Raw genomic sequence first — 24779 nt, forward strand, 5'->3', positions numbered from 1 at the left:
GAAATTAAAAAACAAATGCCGATGCCACAATTTGTTTTGTTTTTTAAATTGTCTGGTTAATGCCAAAGGGGATCCTGATGCGTCTACTCAACAGGTTCTCCGGCGACTCCGATGGCCGGAAACGAGTCGGAAGCGAGCCTCTACCAGGTTCTACTCGACCGGTGCCTGAATCTTGAGGAGAATCAAGCGAAACTCAGGGAGGATGTGGATCGGCTGTTGCAGAAGCGGCGGAGGAGGTTCGACGGCGAAGATGAGGATTCGAAGGCGTCCTGGACGGGACCTGATTCAGGATTCTACTTCGCGGTTAGTCCGTACAGGACCCTGTTGGATTCACTTGGTCACGCGGTTTACGTTTACTCTGCTTCTTCTGGGGAAATTACATATTGGTGAGTGAGTTTTAGATGCTTACAACACTCACTCATCATAAGCAATTTGTCTTGTTCTACGTGCTTATAGATGCTTTGATTAAATAAATAGCTGATGCGGGGATGGCTACCGTTGCGTTTCTTTGGATTTTGTTAAATTTGAGCTTTTTCTTCTACTTTTTCTTTCAATTGGTGAAGTTCATGGGAGTTTGAATGGAAAAAATACCTGTAATTTTATCTGAATTTGTATGAAAGCTTGCGATAATGTTAGGTGGTAGATATGATTATTGCCAAGAGATATTTGATACCAGTGCCACTGCTTAAAACTATGGCAAGTCTATTATTAGCTTGGAGCCAAGCAGATAGAACGGAGGCATAGCTGAGAACCATTTAATACAAATCATGAATAGGCTGACGTCCTTGTATTTTTTAGCCTATGTATTTACGTAGGAAAGCAGTTGGCTTTCATATGTGCCTAGTGAGGTATGTGTATGTTTTGAATTGAGAAAAATTTTCTGTACTTCAGGAGTCGTACTGCAGAGAGTCTGTATCACTGGGATGCCGAGGAAATTGTTGGCCAGAGAATGGTTGATGTGCTTGTAGCTGAAGAATACCGCACTTCTCTAAGGAATGTCATGAAAAAAGTTTGCTCTGGGCAAACGTGGTGTGGTCAGTTTCCTTTTCAGAGGAGATCAGGCGAACAATTCATGACACTGGTGGCTAAGGGCCCTATGTACGAGGACGGTGAGCTTGTTGGCATTGTTACGCTTTCAAGTGATGCAGCACTGTTTAACAGGATGCACCCACCAGATGAAAGAAAATCTCAACATAATGGTAGAGAGCGAGGATCAAACGTGGAAAAGATTCAGTGGCACTTGCCAAGGCCTCAGATTGCGGATATCCCACAGATTACCTTATCTGTTTCAAACCTGGTATTTGGATGTTATGAGTTGCTGAGTAATATTTGCTTCTTTCTTGTTCGATTCATATCCAAAGTCGTTTGAGCTTGTTCTGTCTCCTGTCCTACGAAACAGGCTTCAAAGCTTCTATCGCAGAGACATGGAGATGATTCCTCCAATGCGAGAATGAATTCAGTGGGCAGAGCCGAAGTTGGTACAGAGGTTACTTCTTCAAAGTTTGAGAACTCTGCTTCACTGGTAAGTTGTGTCTTACCATGTCCGCTGCGCGCTTACATGGCATTGGTCTTATCATCAGAATTTTCAAAGAAGGATTAATACATAATACATCTCATATCACATTGGTCACTTTTTTAATTTAGATATGATTTTTTATTATTATAGGCAGATAAGTTTCTGGGAAAACTGCAAAGCAAGATTGTAGGCAACCATGGAAATGAAAATGATACGAGTGTCTTGCAAAATGGTATGAACAAGAAACTCAGTGGCACCACAGTGATCGATAAGAGTGTCTTTCCGCAAGCCCCTAAGGCTTCTAATGCAGATACCTGCTCAAATTTGCGAGAAAATGTCACAAATTTTAGAGACAACAGTGAAGACAAGCCCAATAGAGCTGAAAGTGGAATCTCAGATGTTTATGGGAAAGGAACTAGGGGGGTGATTAAGGAAAGACCCATGGCAACATCTGCGGGAGAATGCAATCAGTATTCTGGGCGAATAAATCAAAGAGAGTCACCTGGTGAATCAGAGAGTTATATGATTTCAGATGTGATAGGAGCAAAAATATCAACATTGAAGGGGGATATGGAAGATGATTTGATTATTCGGCCAAATGGTGATGCCTGCCTTGGTCCAGTAGGCCTCATCAGTAGCCGACAAAATCCATCAATGGAAGCGAATAATGAGTTAAACGCTGTTTCATCATGTGAGATACGATGGGAAGACCTACAACTCAGGGAAGAGGTTGGCCAAGGTGCATTTGGTTTACAGACGCTAACTCAGTTTTCACCTTTTTGTATTGGCAAATGATACACCAGATCTAATTCTAGGATGTTCGATTTGTTTTTTTAAAATATTAATGACAACTTATCTTGATGCACAGGTTCATTTGCTGTCGTCTATCGTGGAATCTGGAATGGATCGGTTAGCTTCCTGAATTTTGAAGATTGTTCTAAAATAGTAACGTATCAATGCATTCCAACAAAGTTAGCCCGATTTGTCTGGAACAGGATGTTGCTGTCAAGGTTTACTTTGGTGGTGATTACAAGGTGGGGACTTGGCTGGACTGCAAAAATGAGGTATAGGTATTCGGTTCATGTACTGTTTAAACTTTTGAGAACATTTTTGTGGAGAAAAACTAACGAATCAGTTAGGGATCAACTATCTTCAGATCAACATTATGAAGAAACTGAGACATCCAAATGTGCTTCTGTTTATGGGAGCTGTATACTCGCAAGAAAGATTCGCCATAGTCACGGAGTTTATGCCAAGGTGAGATATTTTTCTCATTATCGACTGCTATGTACTTTCTTCTGAAAAAAGTGTTAAACCTTGTTAGAAGGTGTTAAGTGATACAAGAAAGGTGAAACTGATACATGCAAAACACTCTGGTTACTACTCTATTGTGGTTTCCATGACTAGGGGGAGCCTTTTCAAAATACTTCACAATGCTAATCAACCATTGGACATGAAACGACGTCTAAGAATGGCCCTCGACGTTGTAAGTCTATCTCTCCCCCTCTCTCTCACTCACTCACTCTCTGGAGAGAGTTCTGAAAACACATGTGTAGCATGAACATATCATGTTTCACTCTTGTTGTAGGCTAGGGGAATGAATTACTTACACCGTAGAAATCCCCCGATCGTACATAGAGACTTGAAATCTTCTAATCTCCTTGTTGACAGAAACTGGAATGTCAAGGTACCAATTGTTCATTTGTTCTTTGAAGAGTTGTAAAATGAGCCTCACTTATTCAACACTCTGTGCCCTGCACCAGGTTGGAGACTTTGGGCTGTCAAAGTGGAAGAATGCAACATTTTTAAGCACCAAATCCGGAAAAGGAACGGTAATGATTCTCGGAATCCCACTTTACTGAAATCCAAAGGAAAAAAACTCACCTTCTCCGCGTAACTAATGCCGTTTAGTTTTTGAAATGCAGCCTCAGTGGATGGCCCCAGAAGTTCTCCGAAATGAACCTTCAAATGAGAAGTATGTTAATGAAGCCTTTCTCCCTCCCGTTCTCGTATCAGTGAAACAATGTTAAAATTTTGACACGAGAAAAACGAATTTGTCCTTTTTTTTTGGCATTATAGCACATAGTATGATGCATAACTGTATCACTGACACGGAATTCCTCGTTTGTTTGTGTCCGAACAGATCAGATGTGTTCAGCTTTGGAGTCATCTTATGGGAGCTAATGACGGTTTCGGTACCATGGGATCACCTAAACTCTTTACAGGTACCTAAACTCGAACAACATAAACTTACACGCCACTTATTATATGGAACTTTTGAATTCGAGAGAGAATTCAGAAATGGAATTGGAGAATTTTTTCCTGTGTTATTCAAAATGTTCTTCAAATACAAGTATTTATACCATGTAAATCAAGTTTAAACCGAATTAATTCAGACTAAAATAACCAGATATACATTTTAATAGGAACCACTTGCAATTTCTTTTATGAGCTCCATTTGTCGTCGATCGAAGGTGCATGCACTTGTATTAACGGAACAATTTGATTTTGATTGCTATAAAATAGATCGTTGGAGTGGTAGGATTCATGGATCGACGACTAGACGTTCCCGAAGGACTCAATCCACGGATTGCCTCCATCATTCGTGACTGTTGGCACAAGTATAAATACCCAGCATTCTTTTCATTTTTCCCTTCCCACTTTTTTTTTTGTATCTAACATGATTTAAAAATTTGGAACAGCGATCCAGCCAACCGGCCGTCCTTCGAGGATATCATCCGGAGGATGACAAACCTGTTCCGCAAACCGGGTTCTGGTTCGGGTTCAGGTAAGATTTTGCAGGAAGATGACGACTGAGAAGCTAATGTCAGTACGGTCGTTGCAAAGGCAAGGCTGAGAATAGTCAATACAAGATTTAGTTTAATTTTTCAGAGTTGAAACCGTTGTGAGGAATGAAAGAGGGGGGGGGGGGGTCCTCCCATCTATTCCAACATAATAACAAGCCTTAGTCATTTCGGTTCAAAACTGAACCAAAACCGAAAATCGACGCAGGATTTCAAAGCACAAAGAAGACCTTTTATCCTTAATGAAACGTGATCACGTATAAAAGGAAAAAAACGAAAAATAACATTGGTAAGGGCGTTTCGGTCTTTTCGCACTTGCCGCTGTTCCCGCGCTTCCCCGAAACCCAGGGGTTTTTTTATTCAAATGATCAATTTGGATCGCACCTATTTCAGCATATACCACCGAAAAAAACAATTTTTTTTTTCAATTTTAATCCACTTTTTAGTTGAAAAAGTTTGAAATAACATTTTCTTTTTATTTTTTGCGACTTTATTACGACTAACATATAACTGATATACCACTAAAATAAGACAGATGATTTTTTTGTCACCTTTTTTATAATCAATTGTAACTATATTTAAAATTAATTATGAAGTCGTAATAACGAAGTTGTTTTCGAACGGATAAAAATCGTGTATTCGTTAAGGATAATTTCGTCTTTTCAAAAAAAATTAATGTGTTAGGTTTTTTTTTTTGTGTACGCGTGAAATAGACATTTGAGTAAAAAACCCGAAACCCATCCTTAAGCGGAAGGAGAAAAGAGAAAGGACAACCAAGGACGCGGAAGAAGAAGCTTCTCCACCGGCTCTCTTCTACTTACAGCTCAGTTACTCTACCGTGTTTGTTCTCTGATCGGAGTTGATTCCGACGGTGTCGGAGATGGATCAATTCGCTGTTGCAGCGTTAACGTGGACGATCGCCGCAAGCCCCTGGAGTTTCTCAAGTCGCGGGTCGGACTTGATTACGGAGCTACGGACTCGTTCTGGTGCGGTTGATACCCTCTCCGGCGCTGATTTGGACGGATTCAGCGCCGATTATGTCCTCGAATGCGTGAAATCCGGTGAGTTTCCGCTTCTTCGGTTGTGAATGTTGTTATCTGAACTTGTTTGGTTGTGAGTCTTGTTCGCCTTTTGGTTGCATCTGTCACGCTGTTCTGTAGATGAGTATCTGAATGAGAAGGCATGTGTCACTGTTTCAAATGGCAAAATGGAGCTTAAAGAATGATCTATCTCTTAGTGATATCTGCTAATATTCTTGTTCTTATCCAATGTTTTATGCTCATCATCATTTGAGGAGTAAGATACGACGACACGAGGAACTAAATCCAAGATTCCATGGTAGAACGACCTTGGATATACTCTGTATCACTGGAAAATCGTTTGAAGCAATCCAGGAAGGAGGGTAAGGCAGATGAATACACCTTGTCTTTACCCAGTTATCAAATTGGTGCTTTTGAGTGTTGATGTTTGTGTGTACAATGACAAACGTCTTCCTTGTTGCAGACTGTTGAAGTTGTTTCTTTTACTGGCTTGAATTTGCAGATAGAGTCCGAATCAGGAGATTTCATATTCTCTCGTCTCGAATCCAGAATCCAGACATGGCAGGATCCCCTCCTAGGGGTATGCCTCCCCCTCCAGTTAACGTGAAAAAATGCCGGTGACAACGAGTCTTATAATGGTTCTACATCCCGAGTCATAGTTTCAATCACTTCGTATTCGTTCCTCCTTTACCAGATTTGTCTTGCTGCCTTCCGCCAACTAAGTGGCTGAATTGTTATCTGGATTTGCTTGGGTTTCAAATCGGTTATGTGAGAATCCCACATGCAAGTCCTGATGTTGTCCTGTCCGCCCTTCTGTCAAATTACATTAGATATAGAAACAACATCTGATTCTATCATTTCTCCGTAAACAAATTACATGTACAAAGGAGTTCTTTACAGGGTTTTCTTCCCAAACCTCAAAGGACATGCTGTTCTAAAGACACTAATATTCGTGTTCTTGGCAGAGTATGAGGACTTGGCCTTGAAGTCTGCCTGCTTTCTCAGGAACTGTTAGGAGCAGTTTCAGTTCCATCGAGAAGAAGATCCAAGAAGCAACAGCAGGACAACTCTGGGATGGTGGAACTGTGATTATACCTGTGTTTGTGAGGGGAAAAAAAAAGAGAGACAAGAACCTCAATCCCCAGAGACATCAAAACAAATTGAATCTTTCTCCCGTCTTCGCTTTCTTTCTACCTTTCACCTAACATTTTCCTCTTTCTGCTGCAGCCATCTCTTGGGTATCTGCTGATTCGATGTCAATGGTTTCCTTTCCCTCTCCAGAGGTTAGAGCCAAGAAATGGATTACTGCCCGGCAATAATCGCTACTAGTCTCTTTCATTTCCCGAGCTCAAGCCACGGGCCATCTCGATTATCAGAATTGTTCTCCTCCTCCATCGGCTCTGACTTGACATCCGATCCACGTCCCCACTCCCGAGAATCACTCCTTCTTCCCCTCTGCTGCCTCTCCTCATTCTCAACCTCATCCTCTGCATCGTCTGCCACCACTTCGTCATCTTGTCTTGCCCGCTTCACCCCAATAGAAACCCCAAACAACCTTGGATTCAGATCATCATGATTCAGTCCAATCCCTTCTTCCATTCTGGAGGCAACCGCCACCGCTTGCTGCCTCCCCGGAAGAAGATCCAATGGTTTCCCCTCAGGCATCAAGTTCAAGTTCTCACAGTCCACCTGGCCAGCAGAGAAATTCGTCATCAGGGTATGTATGCCACCATACAACCCCTTGAGCTTCGTCAACTCCTGACTCAACTGAACATTCTCCTTCCTCAACCTCTCGTTCTCCTCCATCAGCTCTGGCGTCGTGGTACAGCTCGTCGTCCTCTGGAGAATTCCCGATGGAGAAGAGTTTGACGATATCACCTGTTCTTCGCCGGAATTCGACGGGGAGATAGTATGGGTAGCCAGGGGCACCGCCGCAACAGTCACGGCGGGGGGGGGGGGTGACTCAACTGAACATTCTCCTTCCTCAACCTCTCGTTCTCCTCCATCAGCTCTGGCGTCGTGGTACAGCTCGTCGTCCTCTGGAGAATTCCCGATGGAGAAGAGTTTGACGATATCACCTGTTCTTCGCCGGAATTCGACGGGGAGATAGTATGGGTAGCCAGGGGCACCGCCGCAACAGTCACGGCGGGGGGGGGGGGGGGGGGCTCCTCGCCGGAAACCGTCGTTGGAGAACTCCCACCGGTCCGGAACCACTTTCCGAAAACCCTGAAAACCATGTCAAAGCTCCAACATTAAGCGAGGGAACAAGTAAAGGAACCCGAAATTGTCGGAAATCGGACAGAGGAAGAGACTGACGTAAGTGTTGAGCTGACGAACGAAGCTGGAGAAGTTGTTGTGTTTGAAGAACTTAGGGAGGATGTCCCTGGCGAATTCGGCAGGTCTCCACACGATGAAAGAGGATCCATCTTCGTTCCATGAGATGAGTTCATCCACCGTCGGATCATCCACCAGCTGATACGTTTTCGTCAGAAACGGCGTCGGCAGTGACCTCTGAGAATCTCCGCCGGCAGTTGTCGGAGATTCTCCGGTTTGTTCGCCTGGCATGAGCCTTGGATCCGGACCTGAAGGAGCTTCGTGGGAACTGGAATATTCCGACACAGGATAAGATCAGATTCAGTTACTCGAGGGGAAAAAAAACAGCATCATTTTTGTCTGAAAAGAAAAGTTGCAGGGATTTTTCTGCGCAGGAGAAAGAGGAGACAAAAAAGACAAGAAGGAGCTGAAAGAGGAGAAGCAAAGAACACAACATACCCAAAAGACAATCAGATGGGATCTGAACGCAGATTGTTACAGCTGGGGGAGAAAGGAGGCTTCTTTCGTTTTCAGGTTGTTTATTCGCGTCTCTTCTCCGATTTCACACCAACCAGGCGGTCAGAGGATTAAACGCAATCCTGAATCCAGATAGAAACTGTGACCGAGAGAGGGAGAGCTGTTTGGTGCGGAGTTCTAGAAACTTCCGGTCAGAACGGACGACTTGATATTTGATAAGGGAGAGAGATCGTGAATTCCCAAACAAAAAAAGAAAAAATAATTTAAAAAAAAAACAGATGAAAGGGCAAAAAGGAGAAAAAGGATGTGTGGGGCCCAAAAGGAGGGGAGAAGCGCGAGAAAGGGAGCGTATCCAGAACTTTCTTCTTTTAAGTATGTTTATTTTCATATTTTATTTTTTTTTCTTAAAACTTGTTTTTATTTTTATTATTTTCTATTTGATTGCGGATTTAATTCTATGGGTTTTTTTTTTATTTCTTTCTAAACCTACCTTGGAAAAATCTGTAAGCCTTTCTGTCCAAATATTATCCAAACGTAAATCAGATTAGATGATGAGATCACGCGTCTCTCACGTTGAAATCAATAATTATTTAGATGGATTAAAACGCTACCATTTGTAAAAAAAAATTACACAATATTGTATATGGATAAAGTACCTCGGAAATCCGAAATTATATAGGATGACATGTGTTACCAGAACATGGTGTGTCTATTTTGTAAGTCACTACACAATCATAATAATAATAAACGAGAGTGGTCATCATATCCCTTGACTCGGCCACGTGGGAATTGCTCTCTCTTTATATAGGTTAGAATCATACCATTCCTATTAAAATACGTATCATTCTTATTAGAGCTACTGAAGCTTCGTTTAAACCGGTTTAGCTCAAGCTTATCAAAACATAAAAAAATAGGGCCCAACCGGGTTCGAACCGGTGACCTCTTGATCTGCAGTCAAATGCTCTACCACTGAGCTATGGACCCTTGGAATGTTAATTTGCATTAAATTATTTCAACAACAAAAACCAATAACAAAATACCCGAATCCGAAATAATCGAACCAAATTCGACCGATATATATCCGAATTAAACCAAACCGATTAAAATAATATACCCGATTGGATATGAATATTTCAAACTCAAAATAACCGTAAACCGAATAAACCGAATCCGAATTAACTATAACTGAATATATCTGTTTATCCATCCATATATCATCAATTAATATGTAATATATTTTAAATCTAATTAAAAAATTAGTATAATGATATTATTTTATAACCATGGTATATAAAAAAAACGAAATATGTATGTATTTTAATGTTGTTTTTTGTTATTTTTATAAGATAATTGTTTGAATTTTTTATCGTTTTTTTGTTTGGATAAACCGAACCGAATCCGATCTGATCCGATTTGAATTCGAACCGAACCGATTAAAAATATATATCCGATTGAATACGAATATTTCAAATCCGAAATACCTAAACCCGAAATAACCGAATCCGATTAAAGCGAATCCGCCCGATCGCCGAACCCTGATACAGCATACAGACTGAGCTATGGACCATTGCGTTGCGTTGCAACAATTTCACATAAAATATTTATATAACTGACAATTTTTTAAAAGCAGATGCATATATATATATATATATATATATATAATATATATATGACTAATAATATTTTTTTTTGATGAAGACTAATGATAATAATATATTTTGGATTTCTATAACACAGACTGAGGAAATCGTTTTAAAAGAATAAAAAAGAATGATTTTTGCGGATAGAGATTATCTCTTCCTCGCCGCCACTTCTTCAATTTACACGTCTCCAATGGGATACTTATATTTTTTTTTATTTAATCGACGTTTTCTTATCGAGCTTTTCTCAAATAGGGTCAGATGGAAAATTCGAGTGAGGCTGGAGGGTAATTTCGTCATATTGTCACGGACCCACGTGTCATGGCGGGTTAATAATTATAAAAGCCCAATGTACCTGGTGAGCGATTCTGTCGTAAAGTAAAGGGGCCCAAACGATCTACGAAATTTGACCGGCACCGGAAACCTTGCGAGAGATGGTGAACCGGCGATTCGCGCAAGTGTCGACGAGTGATGAGGAGGATGATGCGCCATTGACGAGGCGTAAGGTCCGGAACTCAAGCGCCGGAGAGACGGAGAGGAGGCAGAGGAAGCGGAAGAAGGTGAAGCTGAGCGAAGACGAAGACGAAGACGAAGACGGTGTGGAATTGAGGGGAATTGAAAGGAAGAGGAAGAGAAGGGGAAGGAAAGAGGAACGCGAATCGGAGTCGGAGGAAGAGGAGGAGGAGGAGGAAGAGGTGAAACCGGACGATGCGAAGCCGATTGGGAAATTGGTTAAAGTTACGGGTAAAGGAAGGGGAAAGAGGAACCACTTCGCCAAGTTTGAGTACGATGGAAACAAGTACGAACTGGTGAGTTGTGTTTTGTCTGCAATTGTGTACTCTGTTGGGTTTCTAGGGTTATGTTACGTTTTCTGGAGTCTGGGTCTTTTCTCCTCTGTGTTTTGCTTGGATTTCACCTCTTGATGATTATGGATGTAATCTTAGGATATGGTGTTGAAATTTATGTGTTATGGGCACCGTTATTGCTATGATTTACACAATGCTCTTGCTCCGGCTCTTCTGATATAGTGGAGGATAGAGTTGGGTATGATGTTTTCATGATCGTGATCTACTACCATTATTGATTAACCCCTTCCACGAGACTATATTTAGTGGGTGTTACGGCCTCGTTTATGAAAATGAGGCCGTGAATTTTGTCGCGTTTCCGTTTTCCAATTGTAATTTGGAATTGAGGATAGCGGAATGCAAGGTTTATGGGAGTTTCATTTTATGCACTAGAAGGTATGCAGGGATGGCCGAGATCTTCCCAAATCGAGACTGTGTTTTCTGGAACTTGGTTGGTGTTCGCTTTTTTAAGATATATTTTGGCTGATTATGATTATGTCTACCTTGTGCCCTTCCTTGTTTGTATCACTGTCTTAGAAGTTTCTGTTATTTGATTTGAACAGCTATGCTTGTAACCAGTGGTCTAAGAATGTCATGGTTGTCCTCATTATGCTGAACTTGCATGACATGACATTGTTGGAGAACTAGTTGTCTGTCTAATTTGGAGCAGAGATTTCTACTGAAGTATGAATGGATTCAGTTCTGAATATGCATAGAGGTTTAGCTTGTTTGTGTATCCTATGTTTTGTCTCCTCTAGCACATGTATGCTTAGGTTTCTATATACATTAAGATTCGCTATAGTGGTATGGTTGTTTGTACTTTGTTCTTAGTTTGGAAGCTCACAGACCATTTTCTTCTGTTCTGCCTTACGCTCCCCTTTCCACAGGAGGATCCTGTGCTGTTGGTTCCGGAGGACAAAAATCAAAAGCCGTATGTTGCAATCATTAAGGTGCTGGTGTTGTTTCAAATCTTTTTCTTTCGACCTTATCACTCGTCCTTATTCAAAGGAAGTAATTGGTTGGTTGACAGGATATTACCCAATCCAAAGACGGAAGCACGATGGTCCTGGGACAGTGGTTTTATCGTCCGGAAGAGGCTGAGAAGAAGGGTGGTGGAAACTGGCAATCAAGCGATACACGAGAGCTCTTCTACAGTTTCCATCGAGATGAAGTCCCAGCAGAATCTGTAATGCACAAATGCGTGGTGCATTTTGTCCCTGCTGATAAGCAACTTCCGAACCGCAAACAGCACCCTGGTTTTATCGTGCGGAAGGTGTATGATACTGTGGAGAAGAAACTATGGAAGTTGACTGACAAAGACTATGAAGATACCAAACAGCATGAAATTGACCTCCTTGTGGAAAAGACTATGTTGCGATTGGGTGATCTTCCTGACCTTGAACCAGATGAAGCACCTGTTGATCAAGAGGATCTGGTGAAATCTAAAAGATCTCTTCGAAAAAAGAACATACCTCCTGTTGATGTCAGAAAGGAGGAAGACGCTTCTCTGAAAGCTGAGACGCCCGGAAGCGCTGTGGTTATTTCAGAGGAGTATCGGTCTATGTTGGAGAAGTTTGATTCACTAACAGGTGATAATCATCGCGACAAGGGTCTGGAGAAGCTTCTGCAAGCAGTTCAGCACGTGTGTTACATCCCTGAGAAAAAACAAGCTGGTGCTGAGGAAAAGACTTCTTCAGATGGATACCACCATGAAAAGGATGAGAAAGTTTTGAAGCCTGAAAATGGATCTCAAGAAAAAACATCAAAGGTCCTTGCTAATTCTTTAAGCATGTTTGATCATGCTTCAAAGCTAACTCTTCTCTCCCTCTATCTTTCTCTATATCTCTCTCTTGGTGATCACCTGCTCATGTAATCCTGCCCAAATTGACAAGGATAAACAATGAGGCACGAGGCTGTCTGTATAACATGCATAAAGGGTTCTGTAGTTGCTAAAGCAGTCTTTTCCTTGAACCGTTTGGCAGGCTGAGAATGCTTTTCTCTGGCCAGATGATGCTGTCCTTGCAGTTTCTGCTCTTGAGCAGGCTTCACATGATCTACTGGCCTCAGATTTTCAAAAATACAATCAAAAGTTGAGGTCGTTGGTATTCAATCTCAAGGTTAGAGCTGTATTCCTCACTTTTGTTTTCATAGGATTTGTAGTCCTCCATTCTTGTTCCTGATCTTGGGTCAATGCATGATTCTCATGCATATATGCTACTGGAATTAACTTATCTCAAAAATAGCTATGAGACTTCTCGGGAATTTGCTTATTAGACACTTTCCTATCACATGGGAATACAAAAAAATTTTGAAATGCCATATGAAATTTGACGTTTACGCTCATATTTATAGAATGTGTTTGTCTATGTTGGATAAAGTTTGTAGAGACGTCCTCATTTGCTGCAAACACTCATCTTCAGTCTGCAATATTGTGCGTTCATTTGTTTTTCTTCTATTCTGAGTATTTGGTGTTAAATCCCTTTTGTTTGTCGACAGAATACTCCGCTACTAGCTAGACGGCTGCTCAGTGGGGAGTTAGAACCCATGAAGATTTTGAACATGTCACCTGCTGAGTTAAAGGTCAAAACCTTTTTTATGCTTGATATTTGCAGATTCTCCTCCACTTCTCCTTCGAGTTATCCTTTTCCTGAATTTTACGGTCTAAGATGATATTTCTGTCTGAAAGACAGGTTTTATCTGAATCTTGATGTTTTCACATGTAGAATCATTTTTTCCTGTGGTATGAAGCACAGATCAATGCTGAATATCATCTTTGGGATGCAGTTTACTTTGGAATGTTTGAGAAAAAAACCACGAAAGTGAAAGTAATGTATGCTTAATGAGAAAAGAAATATCGATTTGTACATTTTTGACACGGTAGAGTGATTTTTCGAGATCAGGAGGGTTTGACAGCAGAAGAAACTGCGACAAAGGAGCCTGATGATTCCGAGCGAATGCAGGTCCTCCGCCTCCTCTCTGACCCTGAAAACGTGTTTTTTAACCAATTGTTTAGACTGGTGTGTTATTGCTCATTTCTTGCAACTCTATCTGTGAGGCAGATGACTAATGCTCGGTGCTCGAGATGCAATCAGTTCAAAGTGGGCTTGAGGGACATCATCCAGGCTGGGCGTGGAGATTGCTATCAGGTTCTGTTATTTTACTCTTCTGTTTTACTTTTGTGTTATAAATGATGTGGTTGAAATTTGAAAATTGTAGAAAAGAAAGGGGAATGGTGAAATGAGCTCTCTCATGGGGTGGTTCTGTCCTTGAGTTTATCTAACACGTGAAAGGTTTTGAAATTGGAGGCGAAGTGAGGGTTATATGACACTCTAGAGTTAAAGCACAGCCTGGAACTTTTCTCATTTATCATGGTAATGGATGATTGTCTATGGTTTTGGTCACTTAGCCCTCGAGAAAGTTGCTGGGTTGACTCTCCCAACATAAATCTGATATTTCTAGGCTGGACAAGAATACGTAGTGTAACACTATCTATTCCTATGTGATTTGTACGGCGGGTTCTGTTTTTATTGACTCATTTTCCCAAAAAAAAAATCATTTTTTTGTTATGTTTATATTCGGTCCGGGTTCGGTTTGTAAAGAAATCATAACCATTTGGTTTTACATAATTGAACCAAAATGGCCACGAGTACATCTGACTGACATGAATCTGTTTATATACTACTACTGGGTCTATTCATGGATGTGGAATTGCACGCGTGTTTTCTAATTTCAGCTGGAGTGCATTGCCTGTGGCCATTTGTGGTACGCACCAAGGGATGAAGCATCAACTCTTACCATAGATGCCCCAACCAGCGCCACACCCAAATCCGGGGATGTCGAAAAGAGTATGGCTAGCCCTCGGGAGATTGATGGTGATCCCCCGAAGAAAGGGAGCCCGACCCTAGACACCGAGAAGTGAAGCCATTTTGCCTTCCTTTGTCAAACCCCCCCAACCCGGCATGAAACCTGACCGAGTAAGAGTACCAGTGGTCAGTCCTCGCATCTGACATATTGTAGAATTTAGGGTTCTGGGAGTTGAGGAGATGAGAGAGGAACCCTTTGTTGTACTGTATCTATTCAGTTGGGTTCCTTCCTGTGTACAGTTAACCCTTTAGGCTTGTGATTGTTCTCTTATATCAAGGAACCGTCACCTCTTGGATAAATCCGCCTTTCGGGTATCGCTATTTTGGTTTGGTTTCGATTCGGTATTTGTTTGATTTGAGTTTTTCGGTTGTAGAAAAATATATATCAATTAGTTATTATATTACATTCAATTTGGTTTGGCTCAGTTTTTATTAAGAAATATATATAATTTTGAGAAATTTCCAGTTTTTTTCGGATTTTTAATATTCGATTTGGAAACAATATCGAGTTTATCGGTTCGGTTCGATTACGAGAAACCGATGTGAAAACCGTGAGTATCTGAAAATGGGGTATCCATTCATCCGTCAACGGGACATAATCGATTTTCGGGTTTGGATTCGAACGACGGACTATGTTTGCGGGTATTTATTCAAGCGTTTGGTCATTTCGACGCCTCGTCTCGTCTCTCGGATGTTTCTTGTCTTGCCTTCGTTTTCGTTCTTATCCTAATCCTAATCCTATTCCATAACATCTAACTAATCTATATGCCATCTCGTAAAATTTTATTTGACATCACAACAATTAGAACAAATCAAATCGGATTAAATCTATATATAAAAGGAAGGACAAAATTACGTAGTCGGTTGAAATAACACATGGTTACTTCTGGAAGGGGGAACTGCTTTTCAAAAGTGTAAAACCTATTCTCCGAGTATAAAAAGATAGAATTAATCAAATTAATTTAATTCATTTTATAAACTATAGATCAAATCACATCATCACCATTAACCTCAAAAGTTGTTTATAAATTTAATTCATTTATTGATTTTCAGGCTTCTTCGGTTCTGTTTGTAGGGAGAAGAAATGATATTCGTGTACGAGCTTGTGCCCAACAAAAGCCTCGACTATTTCTTGTTTGGTGCATTGCATTTGGTTCTTTGCTTATACTTCAGGAAATTCTTCCGAGCTCGAAACACGGAATGCTAATCTTGTAACCGATCATGTGTGTGTGTATATAATATGTATGTGCAGAGACCATGTAAAGCAAGGCGAGCTGGACTGGAAAAGACGGTACAAGATTATCAGAGGGATTTGTCCGAGGGCTTCTTTATCTTCATCAAGATTCACGCCTCACAATTTCCGTGACCTCAAAACGAGCAACATTCTCTTGGATGATGATATGAACCCGAAAATCTCGGATTTTGGGATGGCAAGAATTTTCGGATCTATGGACCAAACTCAAGCCAATACCAGAAGGATAGTTGGTACCTAGTAAGTCCTGCCCTGACCCGCCACTTATTAACTGTTGCCTATCCTTTTTTCCGTTGCCCGAAAACTCGGGTTTAGTGTGTGTTTCAGCGGTTACATGGCTCCCGAATACGCGATGCACGGTCAATTCTCGAGATGAGTCGGAGGCGGGGCACTGTCCCTCTTTTTGGACCCAAGGTCCGCTTTTGCGGGCCGATCCGAGCGGAGGACATTGTCAGGTGGGGAGTTTGGCTAGGGCAGCACATCTGTTAAAAAATAACGCAGGTGTCCTAAGATGAGCTCAACGAGAACAAAAATTTCGTGTGGAACGAATACCAATTTTGGCAATCTTAAGCTGCAAGAAGAATAAGGTTCTATGAGATAAACGGTGCTCGCGGCGACTTGGTCGCATATGTGAGTATATATAGACGATAACGTTTCGAGATTTCTGAACCAAAATGGGAAGGGATATAATTTCTGGACCAAAATGATCTATATACAAAGGATAATTTCGGGTCTAGGGTGGATGTAATCGAGTCGAAAGTTTGGAGAACCATCCTCGTTATAAAAAAAACGTTTCGAGATTTCAACCACCTCTCTAACCATTCTCAAGGTTCCAAGCATTGACCGATTGATAATCCTTGCACGCATGCATGCATGTTTTTTTTATTATTATTATTAAAGGTTGTATGCGTGCATGCATGTTTTGAATGTACAGTAAAAGAGTTGATGGAATCATTTGGTGAAAGATGATTTGATTTTTTCACAAGTCCAATGTTCTTGTCGTACGGAATATCTCTCACCCATTACAACTTTGGAATTTGGATCGCTCCAAATGTATTACTAATTTATTATCCTTACATATTTTTAGAAAAAAATCTAAAAAAAAATACTTTACCGAAAAAAAAGTAATTTTTTTTATAAAAAAAATCCTAAACTTTTAAAATTATTCAAAATAATACCTAAACTATTCGACAAATATCGAAGTAAACAATCGAAATTGATATAATGTATAAAAGTACAATCGTAACCTCAAATTTTTTTTATTGTCACCTTTGTACTTTTATCCACTACGTCAATACTTTCGAAGTTACGTCACTTTAGTTATTTAATTTGATGTTAATCCAATAGTTATATTATTTTGAACAATTTAAAAAGTTTTATATTTTTTTATTTTAAAAATATTTAGGTTTTGTTTCGTGGAAAAATATAATATTGTTTTCTTTTTTTTTATATAAAAGGGAAATTCCCAAAAAAAATTATCCAATTATAAGATAACTATCACATTCATCACGAACTTTTAAAATTTTCAAATTCATATTGGATTTGAAATTTTTTTCTAAAAATTCATTCGAAATTTAAATTTTAACAAAATCCTCATCGGAACAGGATTAATTTTGCCACATAGGCAGAAAACGCCTACATGACGCCTACGTGGCATGTACGTGTTTGCCACGTAGGATACACGTGGCATTAATAATAAAAAATTAAAACAAAATTGGAAAAAATGTAAAAAAATTATAAAAAATGTGGAAAAAATTACAAAAAAATGTAAAAATTGTAAAAAATATAAAATTGTAAAACATTTTCAAAAAATGTAAAAATTATAAAAATTGTAAAAAAATGAAAAAAAAATGCAAAAAAATTATAAAAATTGTAAAAAAAATGTAAAATTGTAAAAAAATGTAAAATTGTAATAAAATGTAAAACATTTTCAAAAAATGTAAAACAAATTGTAAAAAATTATAAAATTTTAATTTATTTTAAAAAAAAAGGGAAATTTCCAAAAAAAATCATCCAGTTACGAGATAACTATCAAATTCATCACGAACTTTACAATTTTATACATTTTACAATTTTTACAATTTTTTACAATTTTTTTACATTTTTTGAAAATGTTTTGCAATTTTACATTTTTTACATTTTTTATAATTTTTTGCAATTTTTTTACAATTTTTACATTTTTTTACATTTTTTGAAAATATTTTTACAATTTTATATTTTTTACATTTTTTTGTAATTTTTTCATATTTTTTTATAATTTTTTTACATTTTTTTTTAATTTTTTTATTATTAATGTCACGTGTATCCTACGTGGCGAACACGTACATGCCACGTAGGCGTCATGTAAGCGCTTTATGCCTACGTGGTAAAATTAATTATGTTCCGATGAAGATTTTGTTAAAATTTAAATTTCGAATGATTTTTTAGACAAAAAATTTAAATCCAGTATGAATTTGGAAATTTTAAAAAATTCGTGATGAATGTGATAGTTATTCAATAATTGGATGATTTTTTTGGGAATTTCCCTATATAAAAAGTTTCATTTCTTACTCCCTTATCCGTTCCCAAAATGTAGGGGTAGAATTGGAAATCCACACAAATTAGAGGAGTTGTTCCTAATGCCAATATACCCTAAAACACCGTCATCTCATTGTCGCACTCTGCCGCTTTGGGTTTCATCCCTTTCTCTTTCTCGCTCGCCTTCTCTCTCTCTCTTTTGATATTGGGAGATTCGCTCTGCAAAACCCTAATTTGATTCTCTAGGTATCATTTCTCTCAACTCATCTACAGGTTCAATTTTTTCCGTGTTTGTTTTTTTTGTATCCGGAAATCCATTTTCGCCTGTGATCCAGCATTCTTGTCTCTCAACATGTTATTGGATCTTTGCTTTCTTGTTTTTCTTTGGTCCGGTTTTGATGGATTTGGTTGGGGTTTTCTATGTGAAGTTCTGAAATTCGCATCCAAATATCAATTCTATACGTTGAATCTTCTGTGATCTTTAGGTTTTCGAGGTGCGTGTCTTAATTATTCACACTATACGGGGTCTTTTGGTCCGAGGCGATATTTATTTTGTCGTATTTTCGCCTGGAATGGCCGAAATCCTCCGTTGTGGATTCTCGTGGTAGTTCACTGTATTCTAGCTGGTGGGTTCGTCCCAAAGTGGTTGTTCTCTTTATGTCGTTGTGCTGTGAGGTGATTTTGTTTTTTATAAATATTTGAGTGAAATCAGTTTCCATTTCAGGCTGGTTGGATTGTGTGTTTGCGATTCATCTGAAGAATGGCGGCTTTCGCAAAACCAGAGAACGCACTGAAGCGTGCAGATGAACTCATCAACGTTGGGCAGAAACAAGATGCCCTCCAAGCGCTTCATGATCTCATCACCTCCAAGAGATACAGAGCATGGCAGAAGCCACTTGAAAAAATCATGTTCAAGTATCTCGATCTTTGCGTTGACCTTAGGAGGGGTCGGTTCGCCAAAGATGGATTGATTCAGTACCGTAATATCTGTCAGCAAGTGAATGTTGGTTCCTTGGAAGAAGTAATCAAGCATTTCTTACATCTTGCCACTGAGAAAGCCGAGCAGGCTCGTAGTCAGGCAGAGGCCCTTGAGGAGGCTCTTGATGTTGATGACCTTGAAGCAGATAAGAGGCCTGAAGATCTGATGCTTAGTATTGTCAGTGGAGAGAAGGGAAAAGACAGGTCTGACCGTGAGCTGGTCACTCCATGGTTTAAGTTTTTGTGGGAAACTTACAGAACAGTTCTCGAGATTTTGCGAAACAACTCAAAGTTGGAAGGGCTGTATGCGGTTAGTTCTTCATCACAGAAATGCTTGTTTGGTTTTTCTTCTGATTGTAGTTTGGTTTAGAGACATGTCTGAGGCATATAAGGTTGTTTCACTGAGCTTTTTAATTATCTTGTAGATGACTGCACATAAAGCCTTCCAGTTCTGTAAGCAGTACAAAAGGTCTACTGAGTTTCGGAGGCTCTGTGAAATGATCAGAAATCATTTAGCCAATCTTAACAAATACAGAGATCAAAGGGACCGGCCCGATTTATCAGCCCCTGAGAGCTTGCAACTTTATCTGGAGACAAGATTTGAGCAGCTAAAAGTTGCTACTGAGCTTGAACTTTGGCAGGTGTGGTCTGTTCCCATGTACAGAATGCCGCTGTGCTGTTATTTTCTTGCTTATATTCGGTTTTACTTTTTCTGCCCCTATCCTGATTGCTATCATGGGGATAGGTCTCATAATTGTGCATTTTTTTGTTTGCAGGAAGCTTTTCGGTCAGTGGAAGATATTTATGGGTTGATGTGCATGGTCAAGAAAACACCCAAGTCATCTTTGTTGATGGTTTATTATTCCAAACTGACTGAGATTTTCTGGGTTTCATCTAGCCATCTTTACCATGCTTATGCATGGTTCAAGCTATTTAGTCTTCAGAAAAATTTCAATAAGAACTTGAGCCAGAAAGACTTGCAACTAATAGCATCATCTGTTGTCTTGGCGGCATTGTCTGTTCCACCCTTTGACCGTGCTCATGGTGCATCCCATTTGGAGCTTGAGAATGAGAAAGAGCGCAATTTGAGGATGGCCAATCTTATAGGTTTTAGTCTAGAACCTAAATTTGAGGGCAGAGATATGGTAACACAAATCGTTTCGCTACTTCTTTCTCATATTTTGTTCTCTGTGTTTGGCTTCTTGTCTAATTGTATTTACTCCTCCAGCTTTCCAGGTCGTCACTTCTTTCAGAGCTGGTGAGTTTCCATATAGCTATAATTGTTGCATATTTGAACATTTTTGCTTCACAAACATTTTTTGTTTTGATGATGACATGTTAATTTTAAACTAAACCTCGGAATCTTTAGATCTTTGGTTGTTTGCCTGAGACTTGTTTCTTTTCTATTAGGTGTCTAGAGGTGTTTTGAGCTGTGCAACTCAGGAGGTCAAAGATCTTTTTCATCTTTTGGAGCATGAGTTTCACCCACTTGATCTTTGTTCCAAGATTCAGCCTTTGTTGGATAAGATCTCTAAACTTGGTGGGAAGCTATCTTCGGCTCCCTCTTTACCTGAAGTAAAGCTCTCTCAGTATGTTTCTGATTTGGAGAAACTTGCTACCCTCAGGTTGCTTCAGCAGGTAAATAGTTTAGTTATTCTTTTCATTGTTTCTGACATTGTAGATATTTACAGATTCGTAATTACACTCCTTTGTTGTGAATTTATCCAGGTGTCACGGATTTATCAGACAATACGAATCGAGAGTTTATCTCAGTCGATTCCCTTCTTCGACTTCTCAGTTGTTGAGAAGATTTCAGTTGATGCTGTGAAAAACAATTTCATTGCCATGAAAGTTGACCACATGAAGGGTGTTGTCATTTTTGGAAATTCGGTACGCATTTGTTGATGCTCTGCTTCAATACTTATTATACCTTTTGCCCCACTCCTGGCTATTGTGCTGATTTTTATTTGTTTTTTCAACCAATTATTTGCACCAGGGTGTTGAGTCTGATGGTCTGCGGGACCATCTGGCTATTCTTGCTGAGTCTTTGAACGAACTAAGAGCTATGCTATATCCTACTCCGAGTAAAACATCAAAACTAGGTGGCACATTACCAACTCTAGGAGAGACTGTGGAAAAGGAGCACAAAAGACTGATTGCACGGAAAATAATCATCGAGAAGAGGAAGGAAGAAGTGGAGCGTCAGCAATTGGAAATGGTATTTGTTTTACATGAAGATCATGTTCATACTTTAGCCTTTAGGCCTGCAGGAAACAATTCGTCTATTTTCTGCTTGATTCTAAAGGAACGAGAAGAGGAGCAGAAACGGCTCAAGATTCAGAGGATAACTGAAGAGGCGGAACAGAAGAGACTTGCTGCCGAGCTTGAGGAAAGGAGGAGACAAAGGATCCTTCGGGAGATAGAGGAGAGGGAGCTTGAAGAAGCACAGGCATTACTGGAGGACACTGAGAAACGCCTGAAGAAGGGCAAAAAGAAGACACTTTTAGATGGAGTAAGTTTCTCAATATTGGCTTGCTGTTGTCTTGGAGACACCTTTTCTGCATTCTTGTTTCTCTTTTCCCTGTAAATATTTAATGGGTGTTTGGAAACTTAAACTAAATGAAGGAGAAGGTGACAAAACAAAGTGTGATGGAAAGGGCCTTGAGTGAGCAGTTGAAGGAGAGGCAAGAGATGGAGAAGAAGCTCCAAAAACTTGCAAAAACTATGGATTATTTGGAACGAGCAAAGCAAGAAGAGGCTGCTCCGTTGATCGAAGCTGCATATCAGCGACGTTTAGTGGAAGAAAGGGAACTTCATGAACGCGAGCACCAGGTAGCCATTTAAACAGTTCTTTACAGCATAAATTTCCCAGCATAGAGTACCTGTGGGCAACTCATGTTTCTTTTATCCTTGAACTATCCGTGTTTAGGGTATTGGACAAGTATGTTTTTGTGTGATCCGCGTTTTGTTCTCTTTGGATACTGCCATGTTTGCTATCTCCTGAATTTAATTTTTTCAAAACAGATCTTTCATATTTTTTCACAGTTTTTTGTTGTTACCGCAATGTTGATCTCTTGTTTAGAACTGGGTTCTTTCAAGGTCTATTAGATCCTAAAAAAATTTCCTGTTTTTCAGAGGGAGGTTGAGCTCAGCAGAGCACGGCACGAGAGTGACCTGAAGGAAAAGAACAGATTGGCCAGAATGTTGGATAGTAAGGTTAGTACGACTTGTTCAGAGGTCGAAGTGTACTAACAATTCTTTGAGCGTTGTTTTGTATATCTGAGCTTATCTTGAATCTGTGATTCTTGTCGTGTCTTTGGACTTGTTTTTGTTTTACGAGTAACTGAAACAGAATGTTTTGGTTCCAGAATGTGTTCCAGGAGAGAGTGATTAAGCATAGACAAGCAGAGTTCGACCATCTAAGGGCAGAGAAAGAGGAGCGGATCAGACAAATAATACGAGCTAGGAAACAAGAGAGAGATGTCAAGAGAAAACAGATATACTACTTGACGTGCGAAGAAGAAAGAATAACAAAGCTGCGAGAAGAAGAGGAAAGTCGCCAGCGAGAAGGTAGAGGAGCTGTTTCAATAGATATGCATCACTTTGTTATTCGTTCTAGTTCTGTTTCATGATCTGCTATCTTATTAATGGTGTATACTTGTCTTAAAACTTGATGCAGAGGCTGAGAGGAGGAGAAAGGAAGAAGCCGAGCGGAAAGCTAAGCTGGATGAGATTGCGGAGAAGCAAAGGCAAAGAGAACGGGAGGCGGAGGAGAAAGAGAGGCTGAGGCGAAAAACCCTGTTGAAACCAACCGAGGCTTCCCCTCCTCACCTCGCCGAACCTGCTTCTGCTGCCACTGCCAGTCGACAGTTGCTGGCAAATACGTTCCCAGGTTCAGGCGCCAAACCACTGAAGAAGGTGGAATCTCGGCACCAGCACCTGCAGGTTCGGAATCTGACCGGTGGGGTGGAAGTAACGCTAACCGACCACCGGCAGGGGATGACCACTGGGGAAGCCGAGGACCGGCGGGGCAGAGGCCTGACCGGTGGACCAGCAGCCGAGAACGAGCCGGTGAAGGAGACCAGTGGAGTGGTTCCAGGGGGTCTCTCTCATCGTCGAGCAGGTATTCACAACGCTAAATGAGTTTTGGAAGAGTAATGAGCTTTTGTCCCTGAGGATGATTTCATAACACTAGATGTTTTTGTCCCGTTTCTAAATTACACGAGTTATATTAGTAACTTTTACAACGTCAGAACCCGCATGATGTTTTAATGGTTAAAATTTTATATGGTGAATGATTTTTCTTTTCGTATATCCGATTTAGTAGCTATGCCATTTTGTCATGCACCATTTGTTTTTTCATATGACATGGTGCAAATATTTAAAAAAAAATTGTTCTACCCTTTTCTTTATGTGTATATTTATTTATTTTATATTTTTTTTCCAAGAAACTTGGTAATAAATAACCGTTTAAAGGTACATCTATTGGCCTCTTAACCGTTTTTTCCCGTTTTCTATATTCAAACCGGTTCGTTTAAGCTCAGTTTATTTATGATCCGGTTTGTTTAAATCTGGTTTATTTATGACCTGATTCGATTTAACCCGATTTATTTATGAATTATGATCGGGTCTAATAGATCGTTATGTTTATGTGGTATTTCCTTGCTGATTTGTCTCAAAATTACAAGTTCAGAAATTTGCAGTATTTTTTTCTTTAACTCTCGCCGGTTACTAAATTCGCTTTTATTTTTCTATACGGTCCATTTTAAAGTTTAACTTGTTGTGGGTTTCTTTCTTGACAGACCCAATTTATAATTACGTATGCTTTTTTTATTTTTTTTTTGTATGGGTTTGTCTCGACAGACCCAAGTTAAGTTATGTTTAGTGTGGTTTGTATGAGCTTCCACTAAATAGGACCAAACAGAAGTTATCCTTGTTTTCATGGGCATATTACTTGCACAAAATCATAATATGTCCTTTAGATACCATATTACTTGCACAAACACAAAAATATGGTTCTTATAAGCAAAAGTTAATTTTCTAATTAATCTTATGCCTTTTTGAAAAAATGATTTATAATTTCTTTTTAAATTAGAAAATATAAAAATATTTATTATATGGTAATTTAGGTGACTGATATAAAAATATTAGAAAACTATATTTTAAAAGTAGATATTAATAAATATAAATACTAGTAAATTTTAATACTCGTACGTACTTTTTGAAAATTAATATTTAAAATCTTTATTAAAATAAATATTTTTTATGAATCGACCTGATGTGTTCATATCATGATTAATTTGTTATATGTTAATAAGAAAACGGAAAAAAAAAAAAAGAACAAAGAAACAAATGTAAAAGAGCGTCCCTTGACAAATGTTCTCGCATCTTCCTAACTTAGTAACTCCTAAGCTCCAATTCATGAAGGGCGTCAATGTCTTTTCACCTCTTTCTTAAGGGTAATACGGACATTTGGTAATTGGTAATGTATCACATAAATCTTTGGGACCCAACTCCTCTTCATGCCCATCCTA

General features: G+C 39.4%; 4 protein-coding genes, 1 long non-coding RNA gene and 1 other non-coding gene across 10 annotated transcripts; 4 read left to right on the forward strand and 2 right to left on the reverse strand.

Annotated features, from left to right (window-relative positions):
- The first annotated feature begins 42 nt into the window (after positions 1 to 42).
- Positions 43 to 4444, forward strand: LOC104813015 (RAF proto-oncogene serine/threonine-protein kinase). 3 transcript variants are annotated; one of them, XM_010540494.2, is made up of 14 exons: positions 44 to 386; positions 892 to 1297; positions 1400 to 1522; positions 1667 to 2255; positions 2385 to 2425; positions 2512 to 2580; positions 2673 to 2773; positions 2924 to 3002; positions 3105 to 3203; positions 3280 to 3348; positions 3442 to 3491; positions 3660 to 3741; positions 4043 to 4137; positions 4219 to 4444. In XM_010540494.2, the coding sequence occupies exons 1-14, from the start codon at positions 112 to 114 to the stop codon at positions 4331 to 4333; spliced, it is 2193 nt and encodes a 730-aa protein (XP_010538796.1). In that variant the 5' UTR covers positions 44 to 111; the 3' UTR covers positions 4334 to 4444. The 3 variants fall into 3 exon arrangements, with proteins under 3 accessions (XP_010538797.1, XP_010538796.1, XP_010538798.1); XM_010540496.2 differs by having other exon boundaries at positions 103 to 303; XM_010540495.1 differs by lacking the exon at positions 3105 to 3203 and having other exon boundaries at positions 43 to 386.
- A 562-nt stretch (positions 4445 to 5006) lies between these two features.
- Positions 5007 to 6418, forward strand: LOC104813018. 3 transcript variants are annotated; one of them, XR_771656.2, is made up of 4 exons: positions 5007 to 5381; positions 5622 to 5722; positions 5863 to 5977; positions 6326 to 6415. It is a non-coding gene; the product is annotated as an uncharacterized LOC104813018 (long non-coding RNA). The 3 variants fall into 3 exon arrangements; XR_771655.2 differs by having other exon boundaries at positions 5014 to 5381; positions 5863 to 5940; positions 6326 to 6418; XR_771654.1 differs by lacking the exon at positions 6326 to 6415 and having other exon boundaries at positions 5014 to 5381; positions 5863 to 6217.
- LOC104813016 (heat stress transcription factor B-2b-like) lies at positions 6194 to 8647 on the reverse strand. The gene is made up of 3 exons (XM_010540497.2): positions 7677 to 8647; positions 7527 to 7586; positions 6194 to 7397 (listed from the first exon to the last, which is right to left on the reverse strand). The coding sequence occupies exons 1-3, from the start codon at positions 7923 to 7925 to the stop codon at positions 6696 to 6698; spliced, it is 1011 nt and encodes a 336-aa protein (XP_010538799.1). The 5' UTR covers positions 7926 to 8647; the 3' UTR covers positions 6194 to 6695.
- Positions 8648 to 9062: 415 nt separating this feature from the next.
- TRNAC-GCA lies at positions 9063 to 9134 on the reverse strand. The gene has a single exon. It is a non-coding gene; the product is annotated as a tRNA-Cys (tRNA).
- A 1010-nt stretch (positions 9135 to 10144) lies between these two features.
- LOC104813019 (ABC transporter F family member 4) lies at positions 10145 to 14852 on the forward strand. Its single transcript, XM_010540498.2, has 8 exons — positions 10145 to 10599; positions 11523 to 11585; positions 11666 to 12403; positions 12618 to 12752; positions 13132 to 13215; positions 13536 to 13595; positions 13695 to 13781; positions 14369 to 14852. Exons 1-8 carry the CDS (start codon positions 10225 to 10227, stop codon positions 14552 to 14554), a joined length of 1728 nt encoding a protein of 575 aa, XP_010538800.1. The 5' UTR covers positions 10145 to 10224; the 3' UTR covers positions 14555 to 14852.
- Positions 14853 to 18406: 3554 nt separating this feature from the next.
- Positions 18407 to 23559, forward strand: LOC104813020 (eukaryotic translation initiation factor 3 subunit A-like). The gene is given in 14 exon segments (XM_010540499.2): positions 18407 to 18513; positions 18992 to 19555; positions 19671 to 19886; positions 20022 to 20390; positions 20474 to 20503; positions 20656 to 20883; positions 20974 to 21135; positions 21242 to 21463; positions 21551 to 21757; positions 21871 to 22077; positions 22381 to 22461; positions 22614 to 22815; positions 22925 to 23107; positions 23110 to 23559. Coding segments are annotated over 13 exon segments (2910 nt in total). The 5' UTR covers positions 18407 to 18513; positions 18992 to 19027; the 3' UTR covers positions 23385 to 23559.
- The last annotated feature ends 1220 nt before the right edge of the window (positions 23560 to 24779 follow it).

Source organism: Tarenaya hassleriana, unplaced genomic scaffold, assembly GCF_000463585.1.
Source record: "Tarenaya hassleriana unplaced genomic scaffold, ASM46358v1 Cleome2, whole genome shotgun sequence".
Classification (NCBI taxonomy): Eukaryota; Viridiplantae; Streptophyta; class Magnoliopsida; order Brassicales; family Cleomaceae; genus Tarenaya; species Tarenaya hassleriana.

What these genes read in the sequence shown, in the direction of transcription:
- LOC104813019 (XM_010540498.2), top strand. Translation starts at nt 10,225, where the DNA reads ATGGTGAACCGGCGATTCGCGCAAGTGTCGACGAGTGATGAGGAGGAT. An exon ending in ATGGAAACAAGTACGAACTG is followed by an intron (nt 10,600 to 11,522) that starts GTGAGTTGTGTT and finishes CCCTTTCCACAG; the next exon opens with GAGGATCCTGTGCTGTTGGT. An exon ending in CGTTGGTATTCAATCTCAAG is followed by an intron (nt 12,753 to 13,131) that starts GTTAGAGCTGTA and finishes GTTTGTCGACAG; the next exon opens with AATACTCCGCTACTAGCTAG.
- LOC104813015 (XM_010540494.2), top strand. Translation starts at nt 112, where the DNA reads ATGGCCGGAAACGAGTCGGAAGCGAGCCTCTACCAGGTTCTACTCGAC. An exon ending in CCAAATCCGGAAAAGGAACG is followed by an intron (nt 3,349 to 3,441) that starts GTAATGATTCTC and finishes TTTGAAATGCAG; the next exon opens with CCTCAGTGGATGGCCCCAGA. An exon ending in ATCACCTAAACTCTTTACAG is followed by an intron (nt 3,742 to 4,042) that starts GTACCTAAACTC and finishes GCTATAAAATAG; the next exon opens with ATCGTTGGAGTGGTAGGATT.
- LOC104813016 (XM_010540497.2), bottom strand. Translation starts at nt 7,925, where the DNA reads ATGCCAGGCGAACAAACCGGAGAATCTCCGACAACTGCCGGCGGAGAT. An exon ending in TTCGTCAGCTCAACACTTAC is followed by an intron (nt 7,587 to 7,676) that starts GTCAGTCTCTTC and finishes CATGGTTTTCAG; the next exon opens with GGTTTTCGGAAAGTGGTTCC. An exon ending in ACGACGGTTTCCGGCGAGGA is followed by an intron (nt 7,398 to 7,526) that starts GCCCCCCCCCCC and finishes AATTCTCCAGAG; the next exon opens with GACGACGAGCTGTACCACGA.